A 12,175-nucleotide genomic window follows, 5' to 3' on the forward strand; every position below is an offset into this window, starting at 1 on the left:
TATCCTCACTTTGACTTAAATCCCCAAAAGTATGATGTTTAATGAATTTGTAGGATGCTGTTTCAAATATAGCATTACAACACAACACTAGCTACATTGAATTCATCTGCTGGATTCAAAATTCAGTACAAGCACAAGTCTCTCTGAGTAGGATTTCTCTCATTAGTGTGAGGAGAGTGTGAATTGCAAAACCTGGAGTGGAGCTTCAGCTGATTGATTACAACAGTCCAGACCGGCTTTCAGTCTGTGGTTTGATGGGTGACAAAGTCTGAAGCACAAGTTACTTGATTTTATTAGTTTTTTATTTAGCTTGTATAAAAGTAACACCACACTCGCTGTTGTTCTAAATATTCCTGTGCTTTGTCCTTAGGCGCTCAAAATGACAATGTTCATGTGATACTGCTTAGTTACAAATCAACAATGATAAATTAAACATATGTTTTAGTGAATAATTGGCTTTTTATTCCATGGCAAACAGAAGCCAGTGATAGGCTACAGGGCAGGTCCAGGGCGCGTGGGGAGAAACACACGTCCATGACATCATCCGCCTTGTTGTGATTCCCATTCCCACCGGGTTCGTCTCGTGGATGCTATCACAGGATTCCCACACTGATTTCCCCCGTGTGCAACTTCAGCTCCTCCGTTACGGTCTGAAGCTCACGTCCGCGTTGGTTTTTACTTGCCTTGCGGTGTCTTTTTTTCGCTCCGTGGTTTAGCTTTCGATATCGCCATTGTTGAGTTCAGCAGAAGAGTTATGTGGACGACTGAGAGACGCTTCCGGTGTAAAAGTGATATCTTCATGAAAGCTGTCGCGAGGAAGAGCTTTCCGCTGTGCTCATGCGATCGCGGCTATTGTTAGAGGAGATGAAACGGTGTCGGTTGGCGTGACACACCTGGGATTGTTACAGCAGACCTCCAAGCACGTATTTCTACTGTTCCCCACATCCATCGTGCCTGCAAGCGGAAGGGATTCGTTTGTTTCGCCGAATATTAGTTAGAGAAGCCATTCTAGTGTGTGTTATTTCATGGGGATGTGTTCAAGGCAAGAGAGGATTCAAAAAGACGCCGACATCGTAATTCAAAGGTGTAAGGCAGAGAAAGACTGCCTGTTTTCTGGTGAGTTTCCATTGTCTCTTCTTATTAAGAGAGCTGTCTTCCTTTAACAATTGCCATGGATTTAATCAACACAATTGCCAGGCTGTCAGTCTCACTGCTGATGCCTTTATTTCCTCCTTCACACAAAACACGTATGTGGCTAATGTGCTCCAGCGTACGCAATTGAATCTTTCCTGGACATTATAAATTATGCAGTAATCAACTGCAACCGAGGGCCTAGCAAAACGTAAACTGCCTTTATTATTACTCCCACATATTCTGCTTTTATCATCCTAATAAAGGCATTAACATTCCTCTCAGGTGTTGTTTTGTGATGTGAATGATTTTTCAATTAGCCCACGCCTTGTTGGGCGTCACACATTTATCAGCTATCAGTTTAATTCTCCCATATTCATTGTTGGTGGACATTCCCTGTTGATGTTGCCATGGAGACTACACTTGTTGAAAGGGACTTTTTTGTGCTCCAGTGTGTTATATTGTTCAAAAACCCCAAGTTTGATTGTCTATTTGTTTCAGACTTTCGATTCTCCGACTCCACGTTCACCTTCACCTACTCAAAAGGACCTAAAAGGTAAATATCATCGAGCCAGCTATGCTCTGAATGTAAACAACTGCTGTACACCCACACTCCTGCTGTGTTTATGCTTCGAGTTATTAACTATATTTGTAAGTGTTTGGTTTACAAAAATGAACATTTCACCACCATTTTATCAGCCTCATGTTGTTCAAAAGACCTTTCTTGCTTCTGTGGAAAACAAAAGATGCTGCCAGGTGGAATGACTCTATCTATTCACTTTTATTTTTGGAAAAAGATGGAATGAAAGTGAAAGGACAGTGGAGCTGTCATCCTGACTAACATCTCATTTGCGCTCCACTGAAGAAAGTTATAGAGGTTTAGAACAACATGAGGATGCGCAATCAGTGACAAAACTATGACCTATACTATAAAACAATGACCGTGTAATAGGTGTTTTGGTCATGATGCGAGAGGCTGTAATTGGATTGAGGTTCATGTGTGTTCGCTCTTTACATTATACCCCATCAATGAGGACAATAACCTCATCTTCATTGTCATTTCTCACTTCTGCTGTGGTCAGCAGTGATTATGAATTCCTTTGCATTGATAAATATGTACCACCTTAAGCATAAGCAGTCTTGTAGCTGCACTGTGATTAACAATAGATTGTATTTACATATAATTAATTACCTTGTACTCTGTCATTGACACATTAGACATTGACTAATCGCTTTTACAGTCATGAATAGGCAGCCATTTTTAGCTGCTGTGTTCCTCACATAAAAATGAATAAACTTATTATTGTATGCTAGTAAACAACCCGGAGCACTAAGAAACTGCCTTCTGGAGAAGATCAAGTAATCTACTTTTCATTCTTTATTTCTCTCGCTCACAATGCTGTTTTTAACCCTGTGAATCTGAATCCAACTGATGGAAATGAAATATGTTCTCATCGCTCTGTTGATCATGAATGCCAGTGTGTTCAAGTGTGGTTGTTTTATTTACATGTCATTCTCCAGGGGTCAAACTTTCGGGGCATATTTGGGTAATGATTTGCTTGAAAGCTGTGAATATTTGATGAGCTTTGATGTCAAGTTGAAATATTTTTTATTTATTTGTTGTAGAATGTCATTTGCTTGCTGGTCTTGACATTACAAGACGGGACAAGTAAAGCTGACGGTTTTTGTTTACTGAATGAATGTTTGTCTCTACACTACGTTCTGCTAGCGGAAATTCATGGTACTTTCAGTTAGGAGTGGATTTGGGTTAGTCTGTGAAAGCTTGACGTCAAGTGGGCATGTCTCGTCTTACTCAAGTCTTGAGTCTAATGCACAATATTGTCTGAAAGGAAACATGAGAAGAACACCATTGCTCTAATTCTTGAAAGGGCAGTTTTTTTCAATCTATTGACCTGCTTACTATACAAACCCTTAACTCTGCCAACATATTTAAGACTTCTCCACCAGATTTAAATGAGAGACAGACAGCTTTTTCTTTGGCAAAATGGGACTTGCAACCGCATTTCACAATGAAGTCAGATGTGATAAACTGAAATTTTAGCTCAGCCATTTAGATGAGTAATACCTGCAAAGCTACTAGACCTTGGTTAAAACAAGCCCTCCATATAAAATTTGCTCCCTATAGTCATGCAAATTATATGATAAATATGCTAATTAAAAATTAGTTGTCCAGGAAAGCACTTTAAGCTCACTGAAGCAGTACCAGTACTGATAAGAAGGTCCTGGAAAGATTTGTGGAAGCAGAATGGAGGATCTTGTCTTCCCAATAGTTGCTTTTAAATAAGGTCTTTGAGTTTCAATTACTGTTGGTTGGTATTATTGATTTGTTTTCATGTCTTTATAGTAATTACAACACCAAACACAAACTCTTAATTCATGTACATGTATTTGGCAATTCTAAAATTTGCACTTTCATTAGTTTTGTAACAAATTTTATGTTTTGTTTATTTCCATGTGCCACAGCAAAAACGTAATCCATTTAGGTGTTCTGAATTAAAAATGGGGCAGTTCCTTGTCATCTTTTGTTTGAACTGGTTTGCAAATGTCACTCTTGTTCTTAGAGGAGGTGCCTTGTATTATAAGCAGGAAATGAGCTGGCAGGCTCTCTATGAAAAATCATTGCACCTTGCCATATAGAGGAAGTAGCACATTTCCTGTTTGTGGAGCTGCAACCTGCACTCAACATCTTTCACTGAAGGATCAACATCTCTATGTAATATAGACATGGCCTGGTTTTTTTTGCACCCTTTGTAATTTTTGTGTTTTTGTCTTTTCTTAACAAAAAACAGGGTAGCTCTAGTGTCTGATATGCCAGATAACCCTGATATTTGATGCAGCAAACCATTCAAAGATTAATATTCACATGGAGATCACTTTTGTTAGATGTTACGAAAGTAGGTATAAGAATTCAAGCAGTGAAAAGAACAGACAAGCCCATAATCCCAGAGATGCAGTAGTTTCTCATGAATAATCCATCATGGCCGAGATCAACACAAATTATGTTTGAGTTTCATCATCTTGGTATAACTGAATTTGCATAATTACTATGAGTGCTAAATTGTGACAAGCTCTAATTCAAACAAATGTTGTTGCGTTAGATGTGGATACTGGCAGACCGCTGGAAATAAACTTTGGGTCATTTGGTATACTATATCAAAAGGATGTAAACTATTAATTCAGGGAGTGGATGAGTAAGTGCCATAATAATATAAGATCCTATCAACGTTGTAGGTGTTGTACAGTGCAGAAAGTGAAAGTATCACAAGCAGAAGTAGTTTACCACGCTCACACCACATTGGGTTTTTGTAACTGTTTTATATCAGTTTAAGGTATATAAAGCACAACATCTGTCAGAGTGCAGACTTCACGGTTACAAACTGAGATACATAAATATTTGCTTAAAATGTGTGTATTTAAGTGTTTATCATTGTGTACCAAGTAAACCATATAGATTATATAATGTGAGGAATATTTGAATATTTAATATGCCAGAATAGAATAGAATAATAATTTATGCAAGTGATGCAGAGAAGCTTACATTCTGCTTTAATATTATCTGCCCAACTTTTGGCTTTTTTCTGTTGTTGTTTGTGGGGCTACTAGTGACATTTGAACTGTATATCAGCAGTACATTTATACTATAGCAACATGTTGAGCCCTGATTTCATCACATTACAGTTATTATCTTGTGGCAGTACTACTTGCCCATGACCTATGCAAACCATAATGGAAGGATTCTCTCAGTGTGACAGGCAGTTGAAAAATGACTGTAGATGCACTCCTGAGACCTGCCCGGAGGGTTTCGTTCTCCTGTGTTGGATCATCCGCATGTAGAGGTTATTTGTTTTCAATGAGATCCATGCATTCTTCATTCCATATACACAGTAATGCTTTGTTTCTGTCTTGGAGAGCAAGTTTCAGGTGTAGAAGCTCCTGTCTTGGCATGTGACTCCGTTTGTCAGCAATTTATAATGCTGTTCTTTCATTTTTATCCCAGAATCAAGCCAACCAGGGCAGGAGATACCAGAAGCAATAGCTGTAATTACCTTGTCATTTTGGATTTGGGTAATTGTTGGTTTATTCCCTGAAAATCTGTACATTTGACATCAGAAATGGATACTTATATGACTTTATTGCACTATCCGGACCCTGAAAAGTAATTTCGATAACACTTTACAATGAGGTGTAATTTATTAACATTAGTTATGTATTAAGTAACATGAACAATGCATTTATTACACTATTTATTTATGTATTAATATTCATATTGCTACATTTCCATGTGTTAATTGAATAAAAAGAAGCAAGTGGTAATTTTGTCCATTTATTTTAATTGTGTCAGAAGAAATAAACTTTTAATTATTCTATAGCAAATGCAAAAATATTGAGATGTATCATTGTCAAAATTTGGAAAACGTTTGAGAGATCAAATTTAGGTATATTGCCCAGCCTACACCAGTGCAGTAAAAATGAAAACAACTTTTTGTTTCCTTTCACAAAAAATTTGATTGCAGGCACATATTTGTGCACAGTACTATGTTATGACTTCAAAACACTTTTACCATAGTGCATGATTTATAAACTGATACATTTTGATGTTTGTATTACATTATAGCTCCATATGTGTGGCTTTTCTGACATGGTAAACGTACTTGGTAGCTCACCTGGTAGAGCATGGCACTTGTGACGCAGAGCGCACAAGCTTGTGTCCTGTGAAAACACAAGTCATGATAAAAGAGCTCAGAGGTTTGTAAAAGCAAGCAAAGATGGCATGGCAGTTTCAGTAAATGTGTTGGACTGCCTTGGTTTTAATGCAGGTAGAAAACATTTTTATGAAGTACGGTCACTCAGGGAATTGTTTAGTAAGATTTTACCTGAAAAGATTTTAGATTTGTTATCATGTTAATTAAAGAAATCTTACATTTTTAACTGCTTTTTTTGTTGTTTTGGTTCTTATTTTGTGTTTATGTAACTCTTGTATAATTCCAACCCAGTTTTTGCCATGAAGGTAGCCTTTAGATGCTGGCATGGCAATAAAAGTAAATAAATACTACTACTCAATGTGTTTGCTTTTGTTAACACCATCAGGTAGATTTAGGGTAAGGTTTAGTGTAGGTGGTATATTTATTTTCGAACTCAATAGAACATTAACCTTTAGCGCCCCTTACTGAATTTTATTTCTGAACTGCGATGATGCATACAAAAGTGAACATAATAGAACGTTGCCAGATTCATGTTCATGTTTTTTTGGATAAAACTGATTTTTTTTAAAACTTTTTTTGGTTAATTGACAAAACATTTACATTTTTTCTTTTCAGCAACAGAAATTGATGTTGGGCAGAAAAAAGTTAATTAGCTATTGTGACAAAGATGCAATTTTGAGCCTGTGAATATTAAGAAGACTTTGTGTGATGGAACATAAGCGTAAACCCTACCTGCTAAACCTTATACACCTGAACTTAATGCATTTTTGCAGTTATTGGCATTTAACAGATGTTTGAAGCACTTGAGAAAAGTGTATTCATGTAAAACCCTGTATCATGCACACAACCCAAGTCATTTTTTAATAAAGCCACGAGTCATTGTGAATAATGCTTTCTGTGAGTGGCACCATTCCGTGTGAGATCACAGGAGGGGTTTCACTTTCACTGAATCACTGAGTCTACATAGAGAATTGCTTGTGTTTATTTTCAAGATGTTATTTGCCATGATTTTTAATGGTATGTATAAGGTTATTGGCTCCATTAATTCCTGAATACATTCTCTCATTTTGTGCAATGGAGCAAAAAACAAAAGCACATAAAGGTCACCTGCATGATATTTTATTTTGACTAGATCAGAGCAGCCTATATCAAGGTAATTAATATGATTTTGGCAGTTTCATGCTGATCACTATAGGGCTTTTTAGCAAACCACTTAATCTCCACATTAATTCAAGGCACTTCACAGGAGACGGTGTCCTGTTGTCAACACTGTTCGTTGCAACCTTATTTACTGGATTGTGTGAAATGGATACCACACTTTCCTTAATTACTTCTTATTTAAGTGTTTAGACTAGCTGTTTTCAGGACTTGAGGGCAGCACCCTTCGGGGACCTGATGGTATTTTCTGTGAAGCGTCACTTGGAATTTATATATAACATCTCTTTATTTCCATCAAATTTAATTGAGCCTTTATTTATTTCAGTTTTGCTATTTATTGGAGTTTTGCTGCTATATTAAGTTGTCGTGTCAACGCTAGATGGTTTTTTAAAGATTTTTTGGTTGGGGGTGGGGGTGCTAACGGGGGGTTTAACAGTTCAGAGGGGGAGCTAAAAAAACAAATTAAATTGAAAGTAATGAACGCCTAAACTTTACCTATACGTTTTTTATATACAGCAGTTTAGAAAAAGTCACATTTTACTTTTTTTTGTGGTATTAAACTTCTCATTTATTATACTAATGCCAACTGCCAAATACGACACTTACAAAGTAATATAATTTATGAACAAATATAGAAAAGAGAGAAAGTTTCTCTCAAAGTTTGTCACTGTACGAGCCAATAGAGAAATATTAAGGGAATAATTTAAGACGGTTATATACCGTTATCAGCATATGTTAAAGTAGATTTGCCTCTCGTTGTCTCAGAGAGAATATGCGCCATTAATGCAGCGTTAGCCGTCAGTTTTTTTTCTTTCTTTCACTTTCTCTATAGTGAATTGACGTTCACTGTTCTTGAGTTGCTTGACCCCTCCCCCATAATATCAATTCTTTATAGACCACATATTACGCCCTAGCGCTTCTGCACTGCACCAAAACATATAATGAAAAGATTACATTTTGTTTGTTTGTTGGAACTGATCATTTGTTTTAATTTATTCATAAGCCTTTATGCGAACAATATAGAATGAGTGATGAACTATTCAGTGAGTGATGGACTGGTGGGATCCCAACATCTTTGACAATTTTATCTTAAAAAATCAAAAGAGAAAAAAAAGAATAATAAAGAAAATGCTAAAAAGCAGTATTTTTACTGGTGGGCACCGGATTTTTGACTTAATTTTTCATTTATTTGCAGCGTCTGTGACCGTACTGAGTCAGGTAGAATAAATGAAAAGTTTATTACAGTAAGATTGAAACAGGTGCAAAAAGGAAAAAAAATAAACAGCTCCAGCAGTGCGCTGTCACTATATTTGATATGATAATTCATACGGTTTCTGCTTTGATTTGGTGTGATGAAATGAGACATTTGTGTCAGGTACCATATGTGTCTGAGAAGCAGTGTAATGGACTGCAGTGTTACATGTATCCCTACTACTGTTAATATTAATTTTTTTGTTTTTTTTTTGTTTTTTAGGGTGTCCTACTCTGTTCATGTCTCTGATGATTATCCAGGTATTGCACACACAAATGGATAGATCATACACCCAAACTCTCACTACTCCTCTGCATGTTACAATAGTCTTTTAACACTAGTCCTACTACTTAATTTTTAGTTTTGAAAAAGCCTCAACTCTAAGTTTGTGCTAAGGACACGAATGATTATTCAAATTGGGGGTAATGTTAAGGTTTAAAACAATTGGATTCAGCTAATCAGTGATAAAACCAGCAAAAAATGCTATATGACTTTTATTGACGACAGGACACAGGCCATATTTTGGGACTAGAATATCATATAGAGTTGAGTGTGGACTTTATATGGACCAGGGAGGAACCATTCAGAACACTCTAGTCTACAGTGTAGTGTATAAACCAGTTTACTGGTTTATAACCATGCTTATAAACCAGTACAAAAATACGGCTAAGCTGCATCATTCTCAGCTGTACCACAGTTGCTTCATACCCTTAAATCTTTCCAATTGTGTCATTTTGGTTACGTAATTATAACGGCGCAATACATTAAAGTGAATGACAGTGTTTGTTTTCATTCTCTTTTGGTCCATGAAATGACAACACAATATTGAAGCTCAGTGGGTTTTATGGGTGTAGTGATAACGCTGGATTTTTGCTTATAGGTAGCTGGTTTTCAGTAGTTGCCAAGTGCACTCAGTTTGTCTTTGCTTAGTTAGATTTTTTTAAATAGTACACAGAAGTTCAACATTTATCCCCCTCAAAACATACACACATTAATATTGCATTTTGTTGTGAAGCTGTGGTGTTGCTCGAAGCCTAAAATTTACTTTAATGATTTGATTCAACACACAAGAGCTGTCCCTTAAATCTAAATCTAGAAGATGCAGACCTTCGTTTTGCAGGACTTAGTGTAGCCTGAATCACAGCATAGTGGCAGAATGAGGAATTTGCTTAGCACAGATTTAGACAACATGGGATGTGTTAACCTGAAAATAGTGGATTGTCCAGAAACTGTAGAATTGGCGCATATGTGTCACACTACGTTGGAGCAAGGGAAACGAGGAGGCAAGGAACTTCTTCCAACATAGACTTTATTATCCAAACACTAGGAATGCTGGAGACACACAGAACGACAATGACAGAATGACAATAGACATTCAAGACCGGACATCACATACAGGAAACACGGGGCTTAAGAAGGGGAGACTAAATGAGGATAAACTAGATAATAAATGACACAAGGCTGGGGACTAATAAACTAATGACAGGAAAAACCAAATAAGGGCAAAACAGAACTAAACGAGAACAGGAAACAGACCAAACATGGGCACGAGAAGTAGGGAAACACATACACGTGACAGAATGTCTCTTCACTCTCATTTGCAGTGTTTCTATTTATTATGTATAAGTTTCAAGTTACTGGTTCTGATAACCATTTGGCTTGCCAGGCTTGATTACACTGTTAGATCTTCTTCAGGCTTACTTTTCTAGGTGTTTTAATAGCACCTGCTTGTCTTTGTCTTTTCAGATAACACATATGTGTCTAACTCTGAAAACAATGATGAAGTGTTAGTCACCAGGGATCCAATACCAGTGATTTTCCACAGAATTGCAACAGGTAAGAATCATTACCATCTAATAATAAATCATAAAAGAGCTGCAGCTGAAGAAAACCAATGAATCAGTTGAATGATCAGATATTTTAAAGTCACACCTAAGGGAAAAGGGAACCAGCAGCCTTCCAGATCCAAAGTGTACTTCAGGAGTATTTCAGTTATTTAAAAATTTGGTCAAGGCCCTGTCAGCTGAATATTTCTGCTCCAACCCTAAACTACCATGAGTCCAACACCTACACGATCGAATTTCATTTGGCTGACTCAGTGGTTCAACAATAATTCTTCAGATCTGCCATAAAAAAATGACTGTGGTGGAAGAACATGCTGATGAATGCATGCCATGTTCATGTAAATACAGCTTTTAGATTATACTCAAAGGTACCTTAAATATAACCTTGATATACACAAACACTACTTTTCCAAACTTTGGTGTCAATATTTTTCTGAAAATGTTTCTTTTGCTACATTTATTATATCAAAATACAGTCAAACAGTAATAATGTAAAATATTACTGCAAATGTGTGCGTTTTCTATTTTAATTTACCTCTGTTTTATATTTTAATATTTCTTATTTTAAATATGCTTTAATGCTGAATACATTTAAAAAAAAAAAATAAATCGTATTGTCCCCAGCCTGTTAAATGATAACGTCCTGTATGCCCAAAATAAAGAACATGGTAATGCAGTGTACATGTTAGTTCCTTTTTGTGTAGGATAATCATCTAAATATTCTATTATTGCAGTATTCACATAGTGTTAGCCAGTGTTTCTCTGTTTCTGGAGCTCTTTGATTACACTGGCAGTAATCCTGGAAATAAATTATCCTGGAATCGTACTGCATTTCTTCTGCTCCTTTTTTAGAACCGACCAAGACATATGTGCCAAAACAAAGTGGCAAAACAGAAGAGATCTTCTCTAATTTCCCCCAGCAGTTAGTTAAATGCTTAATAGATGCTTGTCTTGCACACCTAATATTTTTCCAATCCACACATTTAATAAAAAACCTTGACATCCTCCAGCACAGTACGTTACAACTAATGATCCTGTGTACATTCTGCTGATGGATCTTGGATGTGCGCACTTTTTCAGTTGTAAATGTTTTCTGACTCAGACCTCTGCATAAATAATCTATTTTTACTCTGAGGTGTTGAGAAATGAAAGTACCACTTATTTGGTCAAGACCTCACTGTTCTCTTAGCACTTTAATGTGGCAGTGTGTTATCCCAGATTTTACAGATTTGAAATTCTGAGCAGTGATTTGTACATTTTGTGGTTTGGAATTGTAGTGGAGTTAACAATAAAAACTAGTCTTGTAGTAAGACCTACAGCATTTTACACACATAAGGTCTACAAAAAAAGAGTGGTTAGGAAAGTTTGGATATTCAGGACATGACCAGGTCTGTCAAAGGAATTATGCCAGTTATGATCTTAATCTGAAATTTTGCAGTAATTTCAGTTTGCAGTATCATGCCATCCTCACACATCTGTGCTTTCACTCTACTCTGTCTTTAGAAATACGCATAAATAACGATGCCACCAGCTGTCTGTCCATTAAATCAAAACTTCAAACTGACAAAAACGCAGTAAGAAATTAGATGTTTTTTTACTTTTATCATAAAATGTCTTTTATTTACAAATGTCAGGTATGGAAATGAATCACTTTACTGTGACCTAAAGTTTTGCCTTGATTTTGAAACCTCTCCAGTGCCATTATGCTATAGAGGAGGATTCAGAGGGTGACAATGATTCAGAGGAGTTCTACTATGTTGGACAGGTAAGTTCAGATGAGTAAACTCTACATTTATGTACATAACATTTCAGTCTGTCTTATTATAAATTGTTGTCATAATTGTCAGTGCAAACATGCCTCCTTTTTATATTACTGCTCAATGTTGTGGAGGAAAGAAATGAATACTTTTACAGCAAAGATGCATAAAATTGGTATTACAATTTTTGTAATGTGCTATCAACAGACACAAATCATTCTTATTGAATTCTCTCAAAACAATGAGAATGAAAAATATAAAATTGCTATTTTATGACACTTATTGGCGCAGAGTGAAATTTAGAAGCAT

The 12,175-nt window shown here is 36.3% G+C and overlaps 1 protein-coding gene across 1 annotated transcript in view; it reads left to right on the forward strand.

Moving 5' to 3' along the window:
• The first annotated feature begins 476 nt into the window (after positions 1-476).
• parp8 (poly (ADP-ribose) polymerase family, member 8) overlaps positions 477-12,175 on the forward strand; it is a 28,286-nt gene continuing 16,587 nt past the window's right edge. The window contains exons 1-6 of the mRNA XM_079419811.1: positions 477-1,116; positions 1,633-1,687; positions 8,488-8,525; positions 10,012-10,101; positions 11,613-11,683; positions 11,806-11,874. Coding sequence (XP_079275937.1) covers positions 1,026-1,116; positions 1,633-1,687; positions 8,488-8,525; positions 10,012-10,101; positions 11,613-11,683; positions 11,806-11,874 — 414 coding nt within the window. The 5' untranslated portion in view covers positions 477-1,025. The remainder of the gene's footprint in view (positions 1,117-1,632; positions 1,688-8,487; positions 8,526-10,011; positions 10,102-11,612; positions 11,684-11,805; positions 11,875-12,175) is intronic.

The sequence above is a fragment of the Barbus barbus genome (genome assembly GCF_936440315.1).
Source record: "Barbus barbus genome assembly, chromosome: 6".
Lineage (NCBI taxonomy): Eukaryota > Metazoa > Chordata > Actinopteri > Cypriniformes > Cyprinidae > Barbus > Barbus barbus.